Consider the following 24836-nt stretch of genomic DNA (forward strand, 5'->3'; position numbering starts at 1 on the left):
AAAGACACTGGTACACCTGCCCAATATCGTGTAGGGCTCCCGCGAGCACTCAGTAGTGGGATGGACTCGACTAACGTCTGAAGTAGGGCTGGAGGGAACTGACACCATGAATCCTGCATGGCTCTCCATAAATCCGTAAGAGTACCAGGGGCTGGAAATCTCTTCTGAACAACACGTTGCAAGGCATCCCATATATGCCTAATAATGTTCATGTCTGGGGAGTTTGATGGCCAGCGGAATTGTTTAAACTCAGAAGAGCGTTCCTGGAGTCATTCTGTAGCAATTCTGGACTTGGAGGTGTCGCATTGTCCTGCTGGAATTACCCGTCTACGTCAGAATGCACACTGCATATGAATGGATGCAGGTGATCAACAGGATGCTTACGTACGTGTCACTTGTCAGAATCGTATATAGACGTATCAGGGATCCCATATCACTGCAACGGCACACGCTCCACACCATTACAGAGCCTCCATCAGCTTGAACAGTTCCCTGCTGCTATAGATGGTCCATGGATTCATGAGGTCGTCTCCATACCCATACATTTTCTCCCGCTCGATACAATTTGAAACGAGAATCGTCCGACGAGGCAACATGCTTCCAGTCATCGCCAGACCATTGTCGGCCCAGGCGAGGCGTAAAGCTTTGTGTCGTGCAGTCATCAAAGATACACGAGTGGGCCTTCAGCTTCAAAAGCCCATATCCATTATGCTTCGTTGAATGGTCCGCACGCTGACACTTTGAAGCAAAGCAAGCGCTGTATCATGTATAAGACACAGAGGCGAGCGAGTGCACGGGACTTACCCTAGTTCACTGCTAGTAGTGTCACGTCATCGTAACGCGCCTGCATATAGTATTGCACCACATTTAACATAAAAGTAAAAATTAAGATTTGTGTGTAAAACTTTGTTAAAGTATAGTTCTATGTAATAATGTTTCAGGTAACAAATCTTAATGTTATAAAATTAGTAGTTTACGTAAAATTCACGTTTTGAAAGAAAAATAGGAGGCGCTAAATAATGACGCTAGGAAGCCAAAATTTGGTGAGAAGGTGCAGTAAGAAGTCATTAATGAGTGGTGCTGGTTTCCAAAACCATAAAACTAAAATTGACTCCAGAATCCGCGTTTTTCGGAAAAATCAGAGGCGTGAAATAATAGAGCTACAATATTGAAAATTGGTAGGATGCTTCAGTTCACCCTAATAATAATAATGGAAATACCACAATCAGTTACCTCTTCTAGTTTTTTAGTAATTTAGTAAAAACTACTTTTGTGAGTAAAATGTACATAAGCATTATAGATTAAGTACTTTAAATTTTAATGATAAAACAAATTCTTTAAGACCAATGATCAGATAGGACAATTAACAAAGCTACACCAAGTTTTAGTCTTGTAGCATAATTAACAGCTGATACAAGTCTTGATAAAGCTATAGTTCAGAGGTAACAATCTACCGTTAGTTCCATTGTAAAAATTCTAGAGAGTAAAGTTTTAATTTTAGCGGGCTGAGGTTTTCTACGTGCTTCTGTACTGCTCAGATGTATGTATACAAAAATTGAGAAGTTTGTAAAGCTATTATTAAATGTGATATTTAAGATTATGTGCCTGAGATAGCGATCATTTGGAGGCTGCAGGCATCTGCATAGGAACGGAAAGAACAGATGCTCTCTTGGCGGTACGCGCCGGAGCTATATAAAAAGAGCGGCAGAGGCAGTAGTAAGCTCACTCCGCATTAGACCAACGCCTAGTCCACGCGAGCTTAACGTCCGATCGCGCCTCGCCTCGGGTGACGTCATAGCGGGCTGTGACATGCGCGTACTTAGCAATGTAAACGGACATTGAAAATCGCGAGGACTGTACACCGTCCTGGATCGTTTAGACTTCGGTAACAAACTGTTATTGTGCCGTCCGTGTGAAGTATAATTCCGCGTGGCAAGTGGTGACTAACTCCACTTTTAAGGCGAGCATTAATCTTTTTTTTTAACATTATTGCGGACTATTAATAGACCACCGTTAGTTAGAGTAATGAACTATTCGGGAGGAACTTGCTGTAGAAGTCGCCTCTGAACTATTAAACGATTGGCTGAATTAACAATATTTAATGTCTTTAGCATTTTCAGAAGTTTCGAGTAATTTGTGTGAGCCTTTAAGATAATAAAATCTTGTTTGGAACTTTAAATTTTATTGAAGCAGCCCTAATCCCGTGAAGAACTATGGATATTTTTCGTTTAGCTGGGCTGTACAGGAATGTGGCCGTGCAGACTGGGAACTAAGGTCAGTAAGTTTCCCTTCGCTTTCTGACTGACCACCAAATTAGTTGCCAGGCTCGCGTGATTTAAGGTGGCAATGTTCAACTTTCATTCAACATTAAACAACGACTTCTTCGCCGTCCCACATATGTTGCATCGGCAATAGTCTGTTACGTGAAATGAACATTCAAACAACTCATTCGACAACTTCTTCGCCGCCCCACATATGGTGCATCGGCCGGGAAAACTGAATTAAAAGCAAATAAAAGTGCTCGATGTGTGAAAGCGATTGGTATAAATTAACGAACTCGGTAGGCAATAACAGGACACTGAATTGAACTAGTGTGGGAACAGTGTTACCAGTAAAGGCGGGTGTAGTGTATAAACAATAAGTGTCTACCGCTGTACGTTGGTTAGTGACGATGGTGAGGAAGGCGACGATGCTGGATCGCGGCTGCCGACGGCGCTGAGACTAAGGAAGACGGTGCGTCATCGCGGAGCTGCGCTGATCTGCGAGACAGCTGCCGGCTGCGCCGAGCGGTCAACGGTGCCTTGCTGCCCCCCCCCTGGAGCTATTGCAGTAGGCGATTCCTGTGGCGGTACTCGACGCTACAGCTGCTGCTGCTGCCTTCAATACGTCGCGACGCGTCGCATCACGATTGCTGGTACACCGCGACGACATCATTCGTCGAAATCAAGCATTTAAGTTAAGTCAAAGACTTTTAAAATATTTATTAACTGCTGCTAACAAACTAAAAGATATGGAAAGTAGTGTACATTTCAGAAGGGAACCGGTCTCTGACCAAGAATCCTCAGGATCAGGAATTGAGTTTAATGAGGCTGGTTCCATTAATCCCTCAAATATTGAACTAGAACGTAATTTGTCACCAGTAAATTATGACTTTAATTTAAATGAGAGTGCAGGGATGCAATCAATAAGTGAAATAGAAGTCAAAAGGGAGCCAGTAGAGTTGCTAACTTTGTCAGGTAGTGAAACTGAGCTCAATATATCTCCAGCTCAGTCAAGTCAAGAGATACAAAGTATCAAGGTAGAAGCTCCGGATTGGATGCAAATACTGTTTGCCAAACTCGAATCAAACCAAAATAAAATTGAGGCTAAAATTGAAAATAGTAATAAAGAGTTGGAGAATAAAATTGAGGTTAGTAATAAAGAACTAAAAGAAGAACTGCAATCAAAATGGAATAGTTTGAATTATAAGATAGATGCTATTCATCATGACATTCAAGTAAAAGTAGGGCAACAGTTAACTAAAATGCATAGTACTTTCAAATGTGAAATAGATCAAATTCAAAAAAATTATCAAGAGGTAGATGAACTTTTGGAAGAGAGGTTGTCCGAAAGATTGAGCAACGAGTCCAAACTTTGCTCTGACAAAGTTAAAGAGGTACAAATTAAAGTAGATACTTGTCAGAAAAACATTGAGAAAGTAAAAGAAACCTGTACCGAAATTCGTGGTGCAGTGGAACAAAGATGTTCTGCCAGGATAGAAGCAGTAGAGTCACAAGTAGAGGAATTAAATACTAACATTGCTAACCTAGAAAATAGAGTAACCTCTGTTAATTCTAGTCATTCTACTGTACAGCATGTGACTTCAGTTGACGCCGCTTTTATAGGGTGTCGACAGTTTTTGCGCTTTGATCCTGATAAGTACATTCACCCTCTTGAATTTTGGAATGACTTTGAGGATGTTCTCCCCAACACTTGGTCAGAAAGAGAAAAAATTTCATTTATAAGAAGTCATTTGTCAGGTGATGCTTTGCGATGGTCAGCGGATGTAATGATCAAATGTAAAACTTTATCTGAATTTAAGTCTGCATTTCTCAACGAATACTGGTCACATAACAAACAAAATGATGTGTTAAGGGAATTCTGGAGTGGTAAGAAGTTTTTCCCAGGGCGTGAATCAGTAAAGGATTTCGCTAGGAAGTGGGTTTCAAGACTGTCACATTTGACAGAAAAGATGAAGCCAGATATGATCATTATGGGTTTAGAAGGTAAGCTGCCGTGGTACTGGCAGAAGAGGATCATTTCCGCCCCCCGCGGTGGTCTCGCGGTTCTAGGCGCGCAGTCTGGAACCGTGCGACTGCTACGGTCGCAGGTTCGAATCCTGCCTCGGGCATGGATGTGTGTGATGTCCTTAGGTTAGTTAGGTTTAAGTAGTTCTAAGTTCTAGGGGACTAATGACCACAGCAGTTGAGTCCCATAGTGCTCAGAGCCATTTGAACCATTTCCGCCCCTAGAGATAATATAGACAAATTTATTGAATATCTGGAAAGAGTGGAAAGAGTAGCTGCTGCTGAGGAGCAGGTGCAGCAGAATAACAAATCTTCTAACAATCACGTACAAAATAATGGAAACGTGAACGTTAGAAATATGGAAGTTAGGCACACCAAAACAAACTATCGAAACCAAAGCCGTGGCAGAGGAAGAGGGGGTAGATACTCACCACGCTTTCGTAACAACTACTATGACGAAAGTGGAGAAGTAAATACTATGCCATTAAGACAAGAAGGGAGTCATGATGCTACTATATCTAGTGGTGTCACAGATGAACACAACAGGCCGCGTGTGGGAAACTAAATCCCGTCTATGAGGAAACTGGCGCTCACCAGGCGGTAACAGTAACACAGCCAGTAACGGAAACACAGACAATCAGCCAACATACACAGACAGACAACATGGATGACGAAATAAATACAGATAATACCAGTGATGTGTTGAGCCACTCTCACAAAATAGTGGATAGTATTTTGGATACACTAGAAAAATGGGTCAAGGAAGAACAGGAACTCAAGGTAGATAATGGGGAAGAAATAGATAATGGGTTTGAGTCTGATGGGAATAATGATGAAGTAAAAGCTTACATCTTCGATGAAAATGGCAATCTAAAAGCTGAAGTAGAAGTAGCAGAAGTAGAATCAGTACTGCAAAACTTTAGAGAGGAGGAAATGATGAATGAAGGGGGTAGAAATAGTAACGAGGTGAAAGAATCTAGTAGCTGTGTAAACGTGCCACAAATGGTTGAAGGTGACGACATTCTTATGAACAGCAATATTGCGCAGGGACGCAGTTGCTCAGAGGTAGAGGATAGTTTGGCTGATGTGCAGCAAACAAAAGTAGAAAAAGTCGTCAGATGCTTCGATTTAAAGTTAGTGGACAGATTAGAGAAAGCAGCTAAGATTATAGAGCATGATAAGCCCCAGGATGTAAATGTAAATGTAATTGCAACTGATCAGAATTACTTTAGCTGGAAGAACATAGAACGAGATTTATTAGACGAGGTGTGTGAGCAACCTGTTCAATGTAAAATAACTCACCCTGTTATCAAAGTAAACATATCAGGAGTCACTGTGCGTTGTCTGCTTGACAGTGGCAGTGAAGCAAGTGCTTTATCACAAACATTTTTTGACACCATACCCAATAAAGAGAAGTTAACAGTTATGAAAGTAAGTGGCTTAAAGATTATAGGTGCTACTGGAAAAGTCTCTAGACCAGTTCAACACGAAGCTTTGATACCCATTGGTATAAATGACGTAGTAATAGATCATCCTTGTTTGATTGTGCTAGGCTTAAGTGTTGATATGTTGATTGGTACTGATTTCTTATCAAAGTACCAGGGAAAGATCAATTTTGATCAGAACAACTTAATTTTAACTTTACCTGACTCTATAGTGATAAGAGAGTCTTTTATAGGAAGTCATATAGGCGGTAGTAATGAAACTTGGGAACTGCCTATTAGAGTAATAAAGAATAAAGGATACTTGCAGGAAAATTTGGTTTTCAGTGAGAATGAGGAAAGTGCTAAGGTTGAAGAGAGACACATCCTAAAGGAAATAGAGGAAAAGGTACAATCAACAAAGCAAATTGCTGACGAACAAAGATCAGAGTTAAAGAGTGTGTTAACTAAGCATAGTAATGTATTCTCAAACGCACCTGGTGAAGTTAAAGGTTATGAATGCCATTTGAATATCAAGCCTGGGAAGGTATTTTTTAAGAAGCCTTATCCAATACATGTTGCAAGGAAACAAGCAGTGCGAAATGAAATTAAACGTATGTTGGCATGGGGTGTCATAGAGCAAGCAATTAGTGAATACAATAGTCCTCTTGTTGTAGTGCCTAAGCGTGATGGAAGTGTTAGATTAGTATTGGATGCACGCTGGTTAAATGAAATTGTCATCAGAGAAAGTGATCGTCCTCAAAATATGGATGAGTTAATTCAAAAGTTCCGAGGGGTTAAGTACTTTACTTCCATGGACATAACATGTGGTTACTGGAATTTGCCGCTGGCTAAGGAATCACGTAAGTATACAGTATTTTTGTATGAAGGAGTATGCTACCAGTATAAAGTAGTTCCGTTCGGATTGAATATTTCAGTGTGTGCCTTTGTAAGAGTTATGGCTCATGTATTAGGACAGGAAATATTAGATCAAGTAACCATTTACGTAGACGATATTCTGTTGGCAACTCCCACATGGGAAGAACATATCAGTCTGTTGGACAGGGTACTAGAAGCTCTTGAAAATGGAGGTATGAAATTAAAGTTAGAAAAGACTGAATGTGTAAAGGACAGAATAAAATTCCTGAGCCATGAAATTAGCAGAGAGGGTATATTACCTGATCCATCCAAATTATCATGTATTGAAAAGTTTGAAGCGCCCCGAAATAAAAAGCAACTCAGGTCAATGTTCGGTTTGTTTGGATTCTACCGACGTTTTGTTAAAGATCATTTATTTAATGATCCATGTTTACTCAACCTGCTAAAAAAGAATACCCCATGGGTTTGGACTCCAGAATGCCAGTCTGCTTTTGAGGGATTAAAAGATTGTTTGATTAATAGTCCGCTCTTGCACCATCCCGATTTTACAAGACCCTTTTGCATGTCAGTGGATGCAAGTGGTTATGGGATTGCTGTAGAATTGTTTCAGCTAGAAACAGAAGGCGACCAGGAGGTTCATAAAACTATTGCTTTTGCAAGTCGTTCATTACAATCTGCTGAGCGAAATTATGCTATCTCAGAATTAGAGGCACTAGCCATAGTATTTGGTATGCAGAAGTTTGAGCACTATTTGTTAGGACAGAAGGTAATTATCTATAGTGATCACAAAGCACTTACATTTTTGAAGACCTGTAAACTAAGGCATCCAAGGTTGACAAGGTGGGCCATGTACCTTCAGCAGTTTGATCTTGAAATTAATTATATACAGGGAAAGAGCAATTTGGTAGCAGATGGGCTATCAAGAAGTGCTGAATTATGGAATGAATCAGAACTTCCTTTGGCAGAAAGGAATGAGGTAAGTATGTTGACAGTACATGAGCTCAGAGAGGAGAGTGCCTTAAAGAAAGTATTTAAGAATTTAAGACGAGAACAGAATGAGGATGATCAATTGAAGCTAGTTAAAAGCTATTTAGGGGACCCTAATTATCCAAAGGTAGCACAATATTACTGTCTACACAAAGGAATTTTGTTCCGTAGGAGGAAGGTAACTTTAGCAGAATGGAAAGTGTGTTTTCCTTCACAGCACGTAGATCTGCTAATAGATTATGTACATCTAAGGTATGGTCATTATGGTACAAAAAAGTGCATTGCTAAACTAAATGAGAAAGTCATCTTTGATAACATGCATCGTAGAGTTGCAGAAAGGTTAGCATCCTGTGTTATTTGTCAAAAGGTAAGAGCAGTAAATAAAATAGTGCAAGGGGATATGCATCACGTAGACCCAAGTGAACCCTTAGAGTTATGTGCAGTTGATCTTTTTGGACCTCTCCCGACATCTAAAGGAGGATGTACGCATGTTTTTGTGGTGATTGATGGGTTTAGTAAATATGTTAAACTGTATCCGATTAAGAGAGCCAATGCCAAAACACTTGTAGATAAATTGGAGAAAGATTATTTTGTGAAAATTGGCAAGCCAAAGAACCTATTGTCAGATAATGGTCCTCAATTTGTATCAGAAAAATTTAAGTTGTGTCTTGAAAGGAGCGGAACTCGGCATATAAGGATTTCAGCATACTTTCCGCAAGGAAATATGAGTGAAAGGGTTATGCGAGAACTGAATAGACTATGTAGAACCTACTGTGCTAGGAAGCATTCAACATGGGCTGATCATATTAAGTATTTTGAAGAGATAATTAATAATCTGAAACACGATGCCACAGGTTTTGCTCCATGTGAGCTGATGTTCAATCAGGAACCACATAATATCATTCCGAGTATGATTGACTTTCCAGTTCTAAGTCAGAGTACATTGGATGAGAAGAAAGCACAGGCCAGGGCAAATATACGCAAAAGAGCTTTAGATAGGAAAAAGAGGCATGATGCAAGGGCTTCCCCCACTAGTTTTAAAATTGGTGAGCTAGTGCTGGTCAAAACAAAAGAAAAATCAAAGAAAATTTCTGCAGAAACTAAAAAGTTTATGCATGTATATCATGGACCATTTAGAATAGTAAGTAAACCTCATGCAAATGCCTATCGTTTGGAATATCCAAAGAGTAAGAGAGAACTAGGTCTAAGAAATATTGTGGATCTAAAGGAATTTAAAATTAACAGTAATTAATTACTGTAGGGAGTCTGCCACTCTTTGGCGGATACACGGTTTGGCGTACCGTGCAGTCCCAGCTGGGTGAAACTTTATTTCCTTTTCAAGTTTCATTCCCTTCTTCTGGTCTATCATAACAGGTAAGAATCACATATGTCTTCATGTTGTATATATGCTATTAGGTTTTAAGTATTCTTAGTAAGGATCTACCTAGTGAATGGCAAAACAAAAGTCTGAGTACCAATAAGAGGCAAACATGGCTAAAATAAATAAATTAAAATATTTCATGTAATTGTAAAGGGTTAGAAACTACAACTAAGAGAGACACTTTGCAGTATACGAAGTACGGTATGAATATGAATAATCCATGAGATTATGCAGAAGGTAGTATGTTGCTAGAAATAAGGTTGTCTGAAGGAAAACAGCGTAAGAAGGTAATGCTCATAAAGGCAAGCAATGGCGTTTTAGAATTAAATAAATGGAGATGTGTGGAAGTGGTGTGAGGATCGCACCAAATATATAGAAACAGGACGTCAATAGGCTGACAAAAGGAAAAGGGAGAAAGAAGTGGAGAAATGAAGTATTTTGAATCTGGAAGAAAAGGGAGAAAATGAATAAGGTGAAGAAGTGAAGTAAGTAAATTGAAGTAAATGATGTAGGATTAAAGAATAATTCCCTCACGTCTCGTGAAATGGTGAAAAACGCTAAATCTTGCTTGAGGCAAATAAATAGTTAAACAGACAACAGAAACACACAAATATTGGAAAATGCAGAAATTTGGAATCGGTATACTGAAAATAACTAATTTCTTTAGTAATTCATACAATAAAGCAAAGTGCTGGTCAGCAAATGACTTCTTTGATGAACTAATCCATACGATAATTAAGCCAGAGTACATTAAAACTAAAAGGTTACTCAATTTTCTAAGTTGAAGCAAGATCTTAATATATTAATTTGCTAAAAGAATTTTCACTATTTAGGAACCTAAAAGATTATTTATGAAAGAAGAAAGTAGGAGCTATTGTATCAGATACGACTTAGTGCTAAATGTCTTTCTGACAACTTCACAATTAGTAAAATAGTGCCAGAATATAAACTATAAAATGTACTTTGTCCTACCTTAGATATAAGTTGAAAACAGAAACTTAGACTGTATTGTCTGTTTCTCAGGGACATGCAGGCTGCATGAATGACTGACAACAAGCGGTAGGGAGATTGGAAGTAGAGACGCAAACCACAGTGAATACAATTTCCTCCCACAATTTTGTCAATCAGTGAAATTAAATGAGTGTTACAATAGGACACCCACCACAGTGCCGAGTATTATAGTAAAAGAAAAATGTGAGTTCGTTGCAGTGATAAAAGTCGTGTGTATTTTCTTTTTCAGGAAGAGACTGATTTTAAAGAAAAAAAAATAACTATTTTGTAACCATTGAAAAATTTATATTTCCATGTAAATGTATGTAAATAATTTGTGAATGTCTTCTGTACTAGGTTTTCTATGTGTATATGAGTATGGTTATTTTGTGTATGTAGTAATAAGGAATTTCCTAAGAAGAAGCAACTTAAGTTGAAAGAGGTATACTAAAGTAATCCATCGCTTGTTTGTTCTTTTAGAAATTTAATTTTGTTCAAAAATAGATTTTCACGAAAATTAAAAAGGGGTTGATGAAGCAAAGCAAGCGCTGTATCATGTATAAGATACAGAGGCGAGCGAGTGCACGGGACTTACCCTAGTTCACTGCTAGTAGCGTCACGTCATCGTAACGCGCCTGCATATAGTATTGCACCACATTTAACATAAAAGTAAAAATTAAGATTTGTGTGTAAAACTTTGTTAAAGTATAGTTCTATGTAATAATGTTTCAGGTAACAAATCTTAATGTTATAAAATTAGTAGTTTACGTAAAATTCACGTTTTGAAAGAAAAATAGGAGGCGCTAAATAATGACGCTAGGAAGCCAAAATTTGGTGAGAAGGTGCAGTAAGAAGTCATTAATGAGTGGTGCTGGTTTCCAAAACCATAAAACTAAAATTGACTCCAGAATCCGCGTTTTTTGGAAAAATCAGAGGCGCGAAATAATAGAGCTACAATATTGAAAATTGGTAGGATGCTTCAGTTCACCCTAATAATAATAATGGAAATACCACAATCAGTTACCTCTTCTAGTTTTTTAGTAATTTAGTAAAAACTACTTTTGTGAGTAAAATGTACATAAGCATTATAGATTAAGTACTTTAAATTTTAATGATAAAACAAATTCTTTAAGACCAATGATCAGATAGGACAATTAACAAAGCTACACCAAGTTTTAGTCTTGTAGCATAATTAACAGCTGATACAAGTCTTGATAAAGCTATAGTTCAGAGGTAACAATCTACCGTTAGTTCCATTGTAAAAATTCTAGAGAGTAAAGTTTTAATTTTAGCGGGCTGAGATTTTCTACGTGCTTCTGTACTGCTCAGATGTATGTATACAAAAATTGAGAAGTTTGTAAAGCTATTATTAAATGTGATATTTAAGATTATGTGCCTGAGATAGCGATCATTTGGAGGCCGCAGGCATCTGCATAGGAACGGAAAGAACAGATGCTCTCTTGGCGGTACGCGCCGGAGCTATATAAAAAGAGCGGCAGAGGCAGTAGTAAGCTCACTCCGCATTAGACCAACGCCTAGTCCACGCGAGCTTAACGTCCGATCGCGCCTCGCCTCGGGTGACGTCATAGCGGGCTGTGACATGCGCGTACTTAGCAATGTAAACGGACATTGAAAATCGCGAGGACTGTACACCGTCCTGGATCGTTTAGACTTCGGTAACAAACTGTTATTGTGCCGTCCGTGTGAAGTATAATTCCGCGTGGCAAGTGGTGACTAACTCCACTTTTAAGGCGAGCATTAATCTTTTTTTTTAACATTATTGCGGACTATTAATAGACCACCGTTAGTTAGAGTAATGAACTATTCGGGAGGAACTTGCTGTAGAAGTCGCCTCTGAACTATTAAACGATTGGCTGAATTAACAATATTTAATGTCTTTAGCATTTTCAGAAGTTTCGAGTAATTTGTGTGAGCCTTTAAGATAATAAAATCTTGTTTGGAACTTTAAATTTTATTGAAGCAGCCCTAATCCCGTGAAGAACTATGGATATTTTTCGTTTAGCTGGGCTGTACAGGAATGTGGCCGTGCAGACTGGGAACTAAGGTCAGTAAGTTTCCCTTCGCTTTCTGACTGACCACCAAATTAGTTGCCAGGCTCGCGTGATTTAAGGTGGCAATGTTCAACTTTCATTCAACATTAAACAACGACTTCTTCGCCGTCCCACATATGTTGCATCGGCAATAGTCTGTTACGTGAAATGAACATTCAAACAACTCATTCGACAACTTCTTCGCCGCCCCACAACTTGTCGATTGGCCAGCACCGAAATTTGCACCAGTTTGCGGAAGCATTTCACTTCTGTCTGTAACGTTCCCTCTTTCTGTTTATTTAGGTTTGATTTGTTTGATTGTTATTCTTTATTTCTATTATTCGGAATCTTTTTTTCTTATTAAATTGAGCCTGAAACTTACGTAATAAATACTTCGCGTGAAGTACGATTTGCAGCATAAACAAAAATTAATTTTGGAAATGTAATCCACTGAATATTAAAAGTAAAGCTTTTGAACAACGCGCCTGACTGACTAGATACATTCAGAGGGTACGTACGTACATTCGCGTGCGAGTGGTTGCGGTCTGATGAGAAATTTTCATTGTGAAATAATTTCGTCGTAACACACTCGGAGATTGCGAACGTACATTCAGAGTAGAGGCACGTACGTTCTATCATTCCCCGTGGCCTGGGTAAAAGAATGGCAATTATTTAAATCTAAGAGTATTTCTTTTGCATCGGACTAGTATTTTTATAAGAAAAAGAAGATTGCAGGTTCTGAATGTCTCGGCAAAACGAATCGGAAGTAATTTTAGCGGCCACGAAAGGAAAGTAGAGAGCACAATCACGTACCTCTATTGTTGAGCAGCGCCATTTTGAAGATCTTCGGTTCCATCTAAAACTCGCCTTCTCTGCTTAACATAAATACTCCATAGGCATGGGAATAAGGCTTGTTGTGCGATGAAAATAATATAAAACACATCTTGCGTCTTTTAACTCATTCATTTACCACACACACACACACACACTAGTAATTAGACAGTACGACATCCCACCAGCCCATCAGAACAAAAAGTAGTCGTTCATACAAGAAATAAAAAACGAAGGGCGAAATTGTTCCTATGTCTCTCAAAGATAAAAAGTTTACCAGATATTTCTCTGGTGTGTCACTGGAACAATTTTTCAGCACCTCTGCGATTAAATCACAATATTTTCAGTTCCTTTACATCGCCCCCTTGGGCGAATTGTCTGAAGAAATGTCAATTTTGCGGGCAATGAGCCCAAACACTTTGCACACTGGTAGTCCTTGACTGTTATTCACACGTAATGGGATTGCACTGTCAGTGTCTCTCTCCCGATCACTTCATTCTACAAACATGGTTTTGATGCCAGTTTTGACACATGACAATGAGGACAAATCATTTATATAAGGATACACAGAACACATGTAAAACACACATAAACTTACATACTATACACACAAAATTATTACATCGTCCTTGACACTAAATCATCACATTTGGATAATTGTTACATCCTCCTATTACCTTCTTTCTTCTCTCTTTTTTTTGTATTGTATACACAAAATTATTTTATTATTTCTTGGTACATCGCATTATACAAAGGTATTACGTTGTTTTATACATAGTCTATCGCTACATAAACAGTCTTCTTTTACACTTGCTGCTCATAAAATTCATAATTCCTAAGTCTTTTTTTTTTTATTAAAAAAAATTTTCAGGAAAGTCACATATTTATTAGAGTGTTCGGATCTAGATTGTGGGTTAATAGTCGTGTCTGGGGCAGCAAGAGGCGTTAGCTCTTGCTTAGAGTTGGTTCTGCTTTCCACTGCTTCTCTCTTCTACGCCAAGATCTGCTTAGTGACATCCTTTCCGTATTTTACTATTGTCTCGTCATGGGTAATATAAACATGTAACAAACAAAAATTCACATTGATTAATACTTAGTCTAACTTAATACTAATACATATATATACATATAAAAATAGGCGTAACGTGGGGCGTGAATCATGAGCTGGGGTAGTCAGACTTTATTTCGGGTTTCAGGAATCTGTGTTTCTACATGTCTTGGCACTTCGTTGGGTGTCCATTTAAACGTAGATTTAGCTTTGCATTTAAATTGTCCTTCTATGTTGTGCCGTTAGCCAATAATGTGTCATATGCACATAACTGCACTCGCAACAATCAGTTTGGTGGCGCGCTGCGCGCCGTGTGGAACTCGGCAGTTGCGCGGGCCCACCGCCGTAAAGCGATGCCGTGCGTCTCGGTCCAAACTTTTCAGTGTCTCGTGCAGTGTTCGCAGAGTTTGCAAAAAAACCAACCGCACTTGTTTCCACTTGCTGTACACCTTGGCTGTGGGAAGGGACCACTCGGTGCCTCCGAAGTCCACTGCACAAAGGTAAGTACTGCACTTCACTATTTGGCTAGCAACGGCACACTGTCCTATGTAGTGCACAAACACTTGTACCGCCGCACTCTTCGTCGATTCACTATGTCTCTTTTACCTCGAAGGAAAAGGTTCGTGATATGAAACGTATTTTCACTTGTCTATTTGCATATAGCTCACAGGTCACTGACACTGAATAACATTGTCACACTGTCCTGTCCATTCAGAAACAAAACTGTAGCTCATGATATCACTAGCTTGTCTTTTATGATAAATGCCCACGTTCGTTATTTGTTCCATCGATTTTTTACTGAACCTTGTCGGCGTACCTTTTTTCTCATAACATTTTTATTACATAAATTGGTAGGTGATTGTGTTCTCAGAAAGTACGTGCCTCTAATACTATATTTCGCGATCGTGACACTGTCTGACATCTCATAGAGCATAGGAGAACACGTTTGAGAACAACAGCACTTTTTTACTCTATGTCGTGCTACTGATGCACTTATGTATTGAAATAACAATACTAGGACATGAACGCATTATAAGTGCTTTTAGAAGTTGTCTCCAAATGAGGCAAAGTTTGTTCATTCTCTACCCGCGAGTTACTATGTGGGAGGGGGGATTCTTTCATCCTTTCGTCACCCAAGTTTGTAACAACGCATGGTACACACACATCATAAACATAAAGGAATAAAATAATAATAGGAAATGAGTAAACAGACATAAATAAATCAATATACATAAATTGCTAGGTAGTACAAACAACAGATTAATAATGAAGCTTGGCTGCTGTGTGCTACTGCCTCTAAAGTCTGTGCTCGCGTATATGGTGTTTTTTTTGTGTTCATATTTGTGTTACTTCTTCTCCTTCCATCAAATATCTTCCGCTCAGATTGGTCAAAATATTATAAACACATAAAAAAATATAATCAATGTACTGCATCCCTCTAAAGTCAGCGTACATCCTTCGTATTTTCATACTAAAAAAATAGATTATTAAAATTCTTTGGCGTTACTGGGTACCACGTAGTGTGTTTCTCAGTGATCTTGGTAAGGTTTTATTACGTCAATCGTCAGTCATAGTGACATTAATGTAACTTCATGACTTACCCGCCGATTGAAGTCTCGCAGTATCTCGCCGAGCGCCACCTGTAAATAATTGTGTTTGTTTCGGCGTTACCTCATTTTTTCGGCTAGTTGGCTACCTGTAACTTACCTTATACATACTCCTTTTTTTTTTTTTTATAAGGGACGGTGTTATGTTTGCTTCAGTTAACATTCACAGATTGTATCTCAACATCGTACTTGCATTCAAACATGTATATAAAGTTAAAAAAAATATCTGTATGACAGTAAGATCACACAAGTTGTTATTCATGTATCCTATCTTTAGGTGCACTTTTCTTAGATCAAGTTACTGTGCGTATATATATATATATATATATATATATATAGTACCCTACACTTTCATTAGCAGTTAGGAATCCTTTTTTATAATTGCGGCATACAAAAAAAATTTAAGGTCGTGTTTTGTGCGATATATTTATAGATAAAAACTCGTGGTGTGGATACGTCAAAGACACAAAATACTTTCTCAGCAACCTATCGTGTACTTGCGTCACAAATTTAACCTTTGTACCTTAGGGAGTCCAATATTTTTCTTTGTAACTTACCCTGTACCTTACTGCCTTGATACACAAGTGGCAAAAAAAAAAAGAATAAATAACTTACATCTATTTTGCTGTGAGGTCTGTGCCAATTGTTCGCTCCAGATACCTCCGTACATAAACTTAAAACTAAAATACCACTGTGACCAAACAAAAAACATTCCGTCAAAACTTACAAGTACACTTCGTGTTAAACATCGCTAGTCACCAACTGACGTGTATGTCCTAGCTTACCTGTATCTTGCGTCCACGTTCACTGACAAATGTAAACAGAAATAGTGAAATGCTCTGATTCACTTAGTAAGATGTATTTTCTTTATCCTAATCGTGCTCGTTCCTTTTTTTACAGTAACTTATTTTATACTTGTGCATTATTAGATATGACGTATGATACTTAATTATAGTAGAATTTTCTTAAGTCTCTGTGTGCATACAGCCCTTTGATCTTACCACTGTGAGGGTATGCAAGTAAATAACAACCGTCGTGCGGAATATGTGCGATTACGTACGGACCAGTATATTTCATTTGCCACTTAGCGTTTTTCTTAGCTAGCAAGGAAGATTTCACGTGAGTTTTGAGTAATAATACCTTTTCTCTGATTGTAAATCTGGTAACACCATGTAGCCGTTTATCATAATGCTTCTTTCGGCATTGGGCCTGTTGTGTGATAGAGATTAATACTTGCCTTATCTTTTCATTTAGGTCGACGGGTTGTCTAGGAAAAGACGGGATAGGGTTTACCCATTCATTATTTTCTTTCTTATTGCATATTAGTTCTGACGGCGTAACTGCAGTGTCGTATATTGGGAGATTGTTTACCACCTGTTCAAAAACGTTTAAGTATTCAATCCATTTACCTGAGCAATTTACTTTCATGACAGCATGGATCGCCCCCACGACAATCTATGGCCAACATTGGGGAGCATAATGAGGCCATGTTTAGTTTAACGCTCCACGGTTCATATCTGTTTGTGTTTCGTTTGCGACTTCAATTATGTTTACCCCTGACGTGTTGCTCCTTAGTTGAGTATTTCTGTCGTGGTTTTGCCCTGAGTTTAGCGGAATAGTGTCACCTAGCGTTTCTGATTGATAGGCTTGGCTGTTAGCAGGATATTGCCACTGCCTACTTTGATGATCTCCCGTGTGGTTGCGGCCAAATTCAGGCTGGAAATTATTATAACTATTTCCCCACTGGTTCCTATTGCCATTTCTGTACCAGTTACGTTTTCGGTCACCGGAATAACCAGAAAAATTCCTATCCCCGTTTTTTCTTTTTCTATTGTATTGTGGATGGCAGGTCTGATTGTAGCAGTTGTAATTTCCTCCCGAACTCGGGCCTGGCATCTGTGCTGTAGGGGCGCGATCGACAAAAGCCGGTCGCGATTCAGCCGCGCACGCTACATTGTTGACGCCGTAATGCGGCTGGCGCTGTATAAGCTGGTTGCTACCGCTGCCACGAAAATTGTTTTGATAGGCTTGATTTTGCCTAGCATCCTCATTAATTAAATCGATAGAATCTAATACAGATAGGAAATATTCGAGATTGCTCTCTGGTACTTGTACTAATTTTTCTCTGATACTGATCGGTAATTTTGCCTTCAGGATGCGCAGTACGTCTGTGTGTGTGACGGGCTCGTCCCAGAATCGCGTTTTGTTTAAGTATTTTTCAAAATACTTCCGGAGTGATCCAAATTTTGGATTGTATGGCTCCGGGTTAAACAGAGCTTTTCTCAATCTCTCTTGTACACCATGGGACCAATACTTAGATAAAAATGCAGCTTCAAATTGTTCTAATGTCTGACAATTTTCCGACATTTCCATTGCCCATAGGGCACCATCTCCTTGAATATATCCAGTTACATACTGTATTTCTTGCTTTTCAGACCAGGTCTTAGGCAACACATTCTTAAATGACTTTATAAAAATTACCGGGTGGACGGATTTTTTTTCTGGGATAAACACTTGAAACTGCCTGTGTTTTATAAGGCTTTCCTCTAACAGAACAGCCGACAAAGTTGGTTCGGTTGTCTGGTGTCTCTCTCGTTCGTCGCGGTAATGTTGATTACCGTAACGACCTTGGTTTGGTGAAAACATGGGTACATCGGGATAAAGATAACTGTTTGCTGCGTCGTCACTCTTACCTGTGCGTCTGTCATCAAATTCCTCTTCTGAATGTTGTTCTCTTTCGTTCTGTGTATGGTGTTTACTCTTTAGTTGCTCGTCTACATGTTTTTTCCAGTCAGGTAAGTCCTGTGTCAGAGTCCTTTGTAACTGAGCTAGGTCAGTTTGAAGTTTAGTTACAGACGTGTTTTGGGTAGGGTACACCTGTTCTACAGTGTTAGTTATTGCTTTTTTCAGTTCTGTTTCTAATGTATGGTTGATATGTTTGTCTTTTTCCTCTAAAAATTCGTCAAACTGCTGTTTTTGTTGTTTCGTCATGTCATCAACTTGGTCTACAGCCTCCTGCATTTTGACACTAAGCTCGGTCTGTTGAAAACTCATAGCTTCAAAATTTTCGGTTAAGGTACGGATCTGTTCTGGCATATCCTTAACTGTGGACTTTAAGTTATCAATGTCTTGGCTCATGTAATTTAAATCTTCGCGTACTACCTCTATCACTTGATCTGCTACCTCTCTTTTTAACTGGGTCAGTTGAGTCGTCAGATTATTTTGCATGTCGGTCAGGTTCTTCACGTCATTGTCTATTTTGTCCGTTTGTGTCGTTACACTGGCTATCTGGGTAGTGACAGCGTTTATCTGCGCTGTGACATTGTCTGTGTGAGCTTGCATTTGTGCTGCAACATTTTCTACTCGTGTGTTAACAGTACCTATCTGAGCTGCAACATTTTCTGTGTGAGCTTGCATTTGTGCTGCAACATTTTCTACTCTTGTGTTAATAGTACCTATCTGAGCTGCAACATTTTCTGTGTGAGCTTGCATTTGTGACGCAACATTTTCTACAACTTGAGCTGCAAACTGCGACATTAAATTTGTCTGCATCTCTCTAAACATGCGTATAAGGTCTGTTTCTACTGGGTCTTGTGTATTGTCAGTATTCGTATTTGTTTCTGTAGTCGACATATTGTCGCCCGTCGCCTGCGACTGAGCACTGCCGGTCGCTGCGACTGTGTTTTCGGTATTCGCAGTACTTTCGGCCTCAAAGTTTTGTAAGGGTTGGACTATTGATTCCTCATCTGACGAACTATCCATGGTTTTTGTCTGAGATCTGAGTTTCACCATGCCGATTCACAACACAAAACAGCGTGCAGCCGAACTTCACTATCACTACAGCTCGTACTACACGTAAATAAATCACAGATGGCTTTGCACTCGTCCGTGAAAATTCACGTAGTAAAATATGTCTCTGGCAAAACAGAAGACTGATAAATGACTCTTACTTTTTTCGCCCTCAATCAATAAAAATTGTCCGCCATCTTGTGATGCATTTACATATAATAGAAAATGAACTAATGCAATTTTTACGTAAACTAAAAAGAAATGGAAAAGAATTTGGAAAAAGGAATTGATGCGTTCTACGCAGTGGGTGTCGAAAAAATGAAAAAAAACTGTCCCACATTTACTTTCAACTAAAGCGGATTAGTGCTGTTGTTCTTACCTTACGTGTGTTTTCTGACGGTTTTGTAGTGAGAAGAATTAACATTAAATGGTCCAAAACTTTTTTTTCGAAAATTAGTAATTTCCATGTGGTTTTTCGTTTCTGGTACGTAGCTCGCATGACATGCAACAGAAACAATATGTTGTAGTGGCAATAATGGATGGCAAGAAAAAAAGCTTAAATATTTCAACTAACAATTCTACTGATTTTTACTGAAATTATGGTCATGGCACTCGGTCGCCATTGTAACGTTCCCTCTTTCTGTTTATTTAGGTTTGATTTGTTTGATTGTTATTCTTTATTTCTATTATTCGGAATCTTTTTTTCTTATTAAATTGAGCCTGAAACTTACGTAATAAATACTTCGCGTGAAGTACGATTTGCAGCATAAACAAAAATTAATTTCGGAAATGTAATCCACTGAATATTAAAAGTAAAGCTTTTGAACAACGCGCGTGACTGACTACATTCAGAGGGTACGTACATTCGCGTGCGAGTGGTTGTGGTCTGATGAGAAATTTTCATTGTGAAATAATTTCGTCGTAACACACTCGGAGATTGCGAACGTACATTCAGAGTAGAGGCACGTACGTTCTATCATTCCCCGTGGCCTGGGTAAAAGAATGGCAATTATTTAAATCTAAGAGTATTTCTTTTGCATCGGACTAGTATTTTTATAAGAAAAAGAAGATTGCAGGTTCTGAATGTCTCGGCAAAACGAATCGGAAGTAATTTTAGCGGCCACGAAAGGAAAGTAGAGAGCACAATCACGTACCTCTATTGTTGAGCAGCGCCATTTTGAAGATCTTCGGTTCCATCTAAAACTCGCCTTCTCTGCTTAACATAAATACTCCATAGGCATGGGAATAAGGCTTGTTGTGCGATGAAAATAATATAAAACACATCTTGCGTCTTTTAACTCATTCATTTACCACACACACACACACACACACTAGTAATTAGACAGTACGACATCCCACCAGCCCATCAGAACAAAAAGTAGTCGTTCATACAAGAAATAAAAAACGAAGGGCGAAATTGTTCCTATGTCTCTCAAAGATAAAAAGTTTACCAGATATTTCTCTGGTGTGTCACTGGAACAATTTTTCAGCACCTCTGCGATTAAATCACAATATTTTCAGTTCCTTTACATGTCACGCTGAACGATTCTCTTCAGTCGCGGTTGGTCCCGTTCTTACAGGATCTTTTTTCAGCCGCGGCGATGTCAGAGATTTAATGTTTTACTCGGATCGTGATATTCACGGCACAGTCGTGAAATGGTCGTACGGGAAAATCCCCACTTCATCGTTACCTCATAGATGCTGCGTCCTATCACCCGTGCGCCGACTATAACACCACGTTCAAACTCACTTAAATCTCTATAGTCGGCCGTTGCGGCAGCAGTAACCGATCTTACAACTGCACCAGACTCTAGTCTTATAAAGGCGTTGCCAATCGCAGCGCCGTATTCTGACTGTTTACACGTACCTGTATTTGAATACGCATGCCTATATTAGTTTATTTGGTGCATCAGTGTATAATAGCAATACGTGATTTAATTTCCACTCCAGAGTGTTGGGGCTGCATGGAGAGTTTGCTTGTCTGCAAGATGACTTGTTTTCTGCTGCTTGAAGTATTTGATTTCCGTTTCAACGTGTTAAGAGCTGCAGCAGGGAGTGTGTCTGGTTGCTGACTTGATCTCTGCTGCTGCTTCTGCTCAAATGTTTCAGGCACAACATTGTCTATATCTTGGAGCTGTTGTACTCAGAAAGAACTAAAAGAAAACCATGAAAACACACACACACACACACACACACACACACACACATATATATATATATATATATATATATATATATATATATATATATATATGTGTGTGTGTGTGTGTGTGTGAGTTGGATTCTGACATCATTGAAGAAGTCATGGATTCTAAACTTACAAGGGAACCTCCCATCGCACCCCCCTCAGATTTAAATGTAAGTTGGCACAGTGGATAGTTCTTGAAAAACTGAACACAGATCAATCTAGAAAACAGGAAGAAGTTTGTGGAACTATGAAAAAATAAGCAAAATATACAAACCGGGTAGTCCATGCGCAAGATATGCAACATCAAGGAAAACGTGAGCTCAGGAGCGCCGTGGTCCCGTGGTTAGCGTGAGTAGCTGCGAAGCGAGTGGTCCTTGGTTCAAGTCTTCTCACGAGGGAAAAGTTTACTTTCTTTATTTTTGCAAAGTTATAATCCGTCCGTTCGTTCATTGACGTCTCTGTTCACTGTAATAAGTTTAGTGTCTGTGTTTTGCAACCGCACCGCAAAACTGTGCGATTAGTAGACGAAAGGACGTGCCTCTCCAATGGCAACCGAAAACATTTAATCGCAAGGTCATAGGTCAACCGATTCCTCCACAGGAAAACACGTCTGATATATTCTATACGACACTGGTGACGGCATGTGCGTCACATGACAGGAATATGTTGTCGACCCACCTAACTTGTACACTTGGCGAATGGGTTAAAACATTTTTCTGCCTTGCCCTATTTAGGTTTTCTTGTGGATGTGATAATCACTCCCAAAAAAGTGATGAAAACATAAGAGCCGTCCGGTGTGGCCGTGCTGTTCTAGGCGCTTCAGTCTGGAACCGCGTGACCGCTACTGTCGCAGTTTTGAATCCTGCCAAGGGCATGGGTGTGTGTGATGTCTTTAGGATAGTTAGGTTTAAGTAGTTCTAGGAGACTGATGACCACAGATGTTAAGTCCCATAGTGCTTAGAGCCAAAACATAAGATTTTGTCACATAAACTGCAACAAATGAATGCATCAGTTTCACAGTTGCACATTTTCCCCTATGCGCTGTCAAAACATATGTTTTTCACGTTTTCAAATTTTTCCGTGTGTAGACCGTCAAATCCTGCTTATGTCCAAGCAAATCTGATCATGTCCTGGAATTTTGGAGAGCGAAGTTGATTATGTGTGAGTGCCTGAACTTTGATAATTGTCTGAAAATTAAATATTAAACTCTTCACTCGAGCGAAGACTTGAACCATGAACCTCGAAATCGGCAGCTGCTCACGCTAACCACAGGACCACGGCGCTCCTCAGCTCGTACTCTTCTCGATGTTGCCTATGTTGCGTATGGACTACTCAGTTTGTATATTTTGGTTATTTTTTCATTGTTCCACACAACTTCTTCCTGTTTTCTAGATTGATCTGTGCTCAGTTTTTCAAGGCCCATCCACTGTGCCAACTTACAACTAAATCTGAGGAGGGTTCCCTTGTTAGAGCCATGCAGGTTGTACCTGCAAGGTGACGCCACAGAAATATCGTTACCCTGCACAGTGGTTTACCTTATTGGAATATCAGATGTGAACAACGTGTTAGAAATTCATAGCATGGGTCGTAATCCTGGGTGCTACAGGTGAGTAGTGGATCTGCTGTAAATCTTAAATGTTCTACACACAACGTAAAACACTTATAATTACACTACTGTCCATTAAAATTGCTACACCACGAAGATGACGTGCTACAGACGCGAAATTTGACGGCAGGAAGAAGATGCTGTGATATGCAAATGGTTAGCTTTTCAGAGCATTCACACAAGGTTGGCGCCGGTGGCGACCCCTACAACGGGCTGACATGAGGAAAGTTACCAGTCGATTCCTCATACACAAACAGCAGTTGACCGGCGTTGCCTGGTGAAACACTGTTGTGACGCCTCGTGTAAGGAGGAGAAATGCGTACCATCCCGTTTCCGACTTTGATAAATGTCGGATTGTAGCCCATCGCGATTGCGGTTTATCGTATCGCGACATTGCTGCTCGCATTGGCCGAGATCCAATGACTGTTAGCATAATATGGAATCGGTGGGTTCAGGAGGGTAATACGGTAGCCGTGCTGGATCCCAACGGCCTCGTATCACTAGCAGTCGAGATGACAGGCATCTTATCCGCATGACTGTAACAGATCGTGCAGCCATGTCTCTATCCCTGAGTCAACAAATGGGGACGTTTGCAAGACAACAATCATCTGCACGAACAGTTCGACGACGTTTGCAGCAGCATGGACTATCAGCTCGGAGACCATGGCCGCGGTGACCCTTGACGCTGCATCACAGACAGGGGCGCCTACAATGGTGTACTCAACGACGAACCTGGGTGCACGAATGGCAAAACGCCATTTTTCCGGATGAATCCAGGTTCTGTTTACAGCATCATGATGGTCGCATCCGTGTTTGGCGACATCGCGGTGAACGCACATTGGAAGCGTGTATTCGTCATCACCATATTGGCGTATCACCCGACGTGATGGTATGGGGTGCCATTGGTTACACGTCTCGGTCACCTCTTGTTCGCATTGACGGCACTTTGAACAGTGGACGTTACATTTCAGATGTGTTACGACCCGTGGCTGTACGCTTCATTCGATCCCTGCAAAACCCTTTATTTCCGCAGGATAATGCACGACCGCATGTTGCTGGTACTGTACCGGCCTTTCTGGATACAGAAAATGTTCGACTGCTGCCCTGGCCAGCACATTCTCCAGATCTCTCACCAATTGCGAACGTCTGGTCAATGGTGGCCGAGCAACTGGATTGTTACAATACGCCAGTCACTACTCTTGATGAACTGTGGTATCGTGTTGAAGCTCAATGGGTAGTTGTGCCTGTACACGCCATCCAAGCTCTGTTTGACTCAATGCCCAGGCGTATCAAGGCCGTTATTACGGCCAGAGGTGGTTCTTCTGGGTACTGATTTCTCAGGATCTATGCACCCAAATTGCGTGAAAATGTAATCACATGTCAGTTCTAGTATAATATATTTGTCGAATGAATACCTGTTTATCATATGCTTTTCTTTTTGGTGTAGCAATTTTAAGGCCAGTAGTGTATGTCAGGAATCACTTAAAAATGCAGTGCCAGCCCTGACAATAGATCACAATCTGCTTATACGAAGGATGGTTGGATTTTAACGTTACGTCTGCAGCAATTTAAAATTTCTATCACACCAAGGCATGTCTACAGAGAAAATCGGCGTTAGTTGAAGAAGTTGTACCCCTATCCATCAAAAGAGTGTGAGGTTCGCTATGGTACTGCTGGCTGAGAATTCTACAGTTAGCTTTGAAAGTATTGCAATCTGAATTCGCCATGGGGCCTACTGTTTGAAGATACCGAATCTACTACTACACTTGCTA

General features: G+C 39.8%; 1 protein-coding gene across 1 annotated transcript in view; it reads left to right on the forward strand.

Moving 5' to 3' along the window:
• Positions 1–14209: 14209 nt before the first annotated feature.
• Positions 14210–24836, forward strand: part of LOC126291703 (zinc finger protein 391-like) — a 230347-nt gene continuing 219720 nt past the window's right edge. Inside the window, exon 1 of the mRNA XM_049985335.1 lies at positions 14210–14374. Within this exon, the coding sequence (XP_049841292.1) occupies positions 14228–14374 (147 nt within the window). The 5' untranslated portion in view covers positions 14210–14227. The remainder of the gene's footprint in view (positions 14375–24836) is intronic.

The sequence above is a fragment of the Schistocerca gregaria genome, chromosome 9 (genome assembly GCF_023897955.1).
Source record: "Schistocerca gregaria isolate iqSchGreg1 chromosome 9, iqSchGreg1.2, whole genome shotgun sequence".
In the NCBI taxonomy this organism is placed as follows: domain Eukaryota; kingdom Metazoa; phylum Arthropoda; class Insecta; order Orthoptera; family Acrididae; genus Schistocerca; species Schistocerca gregaria.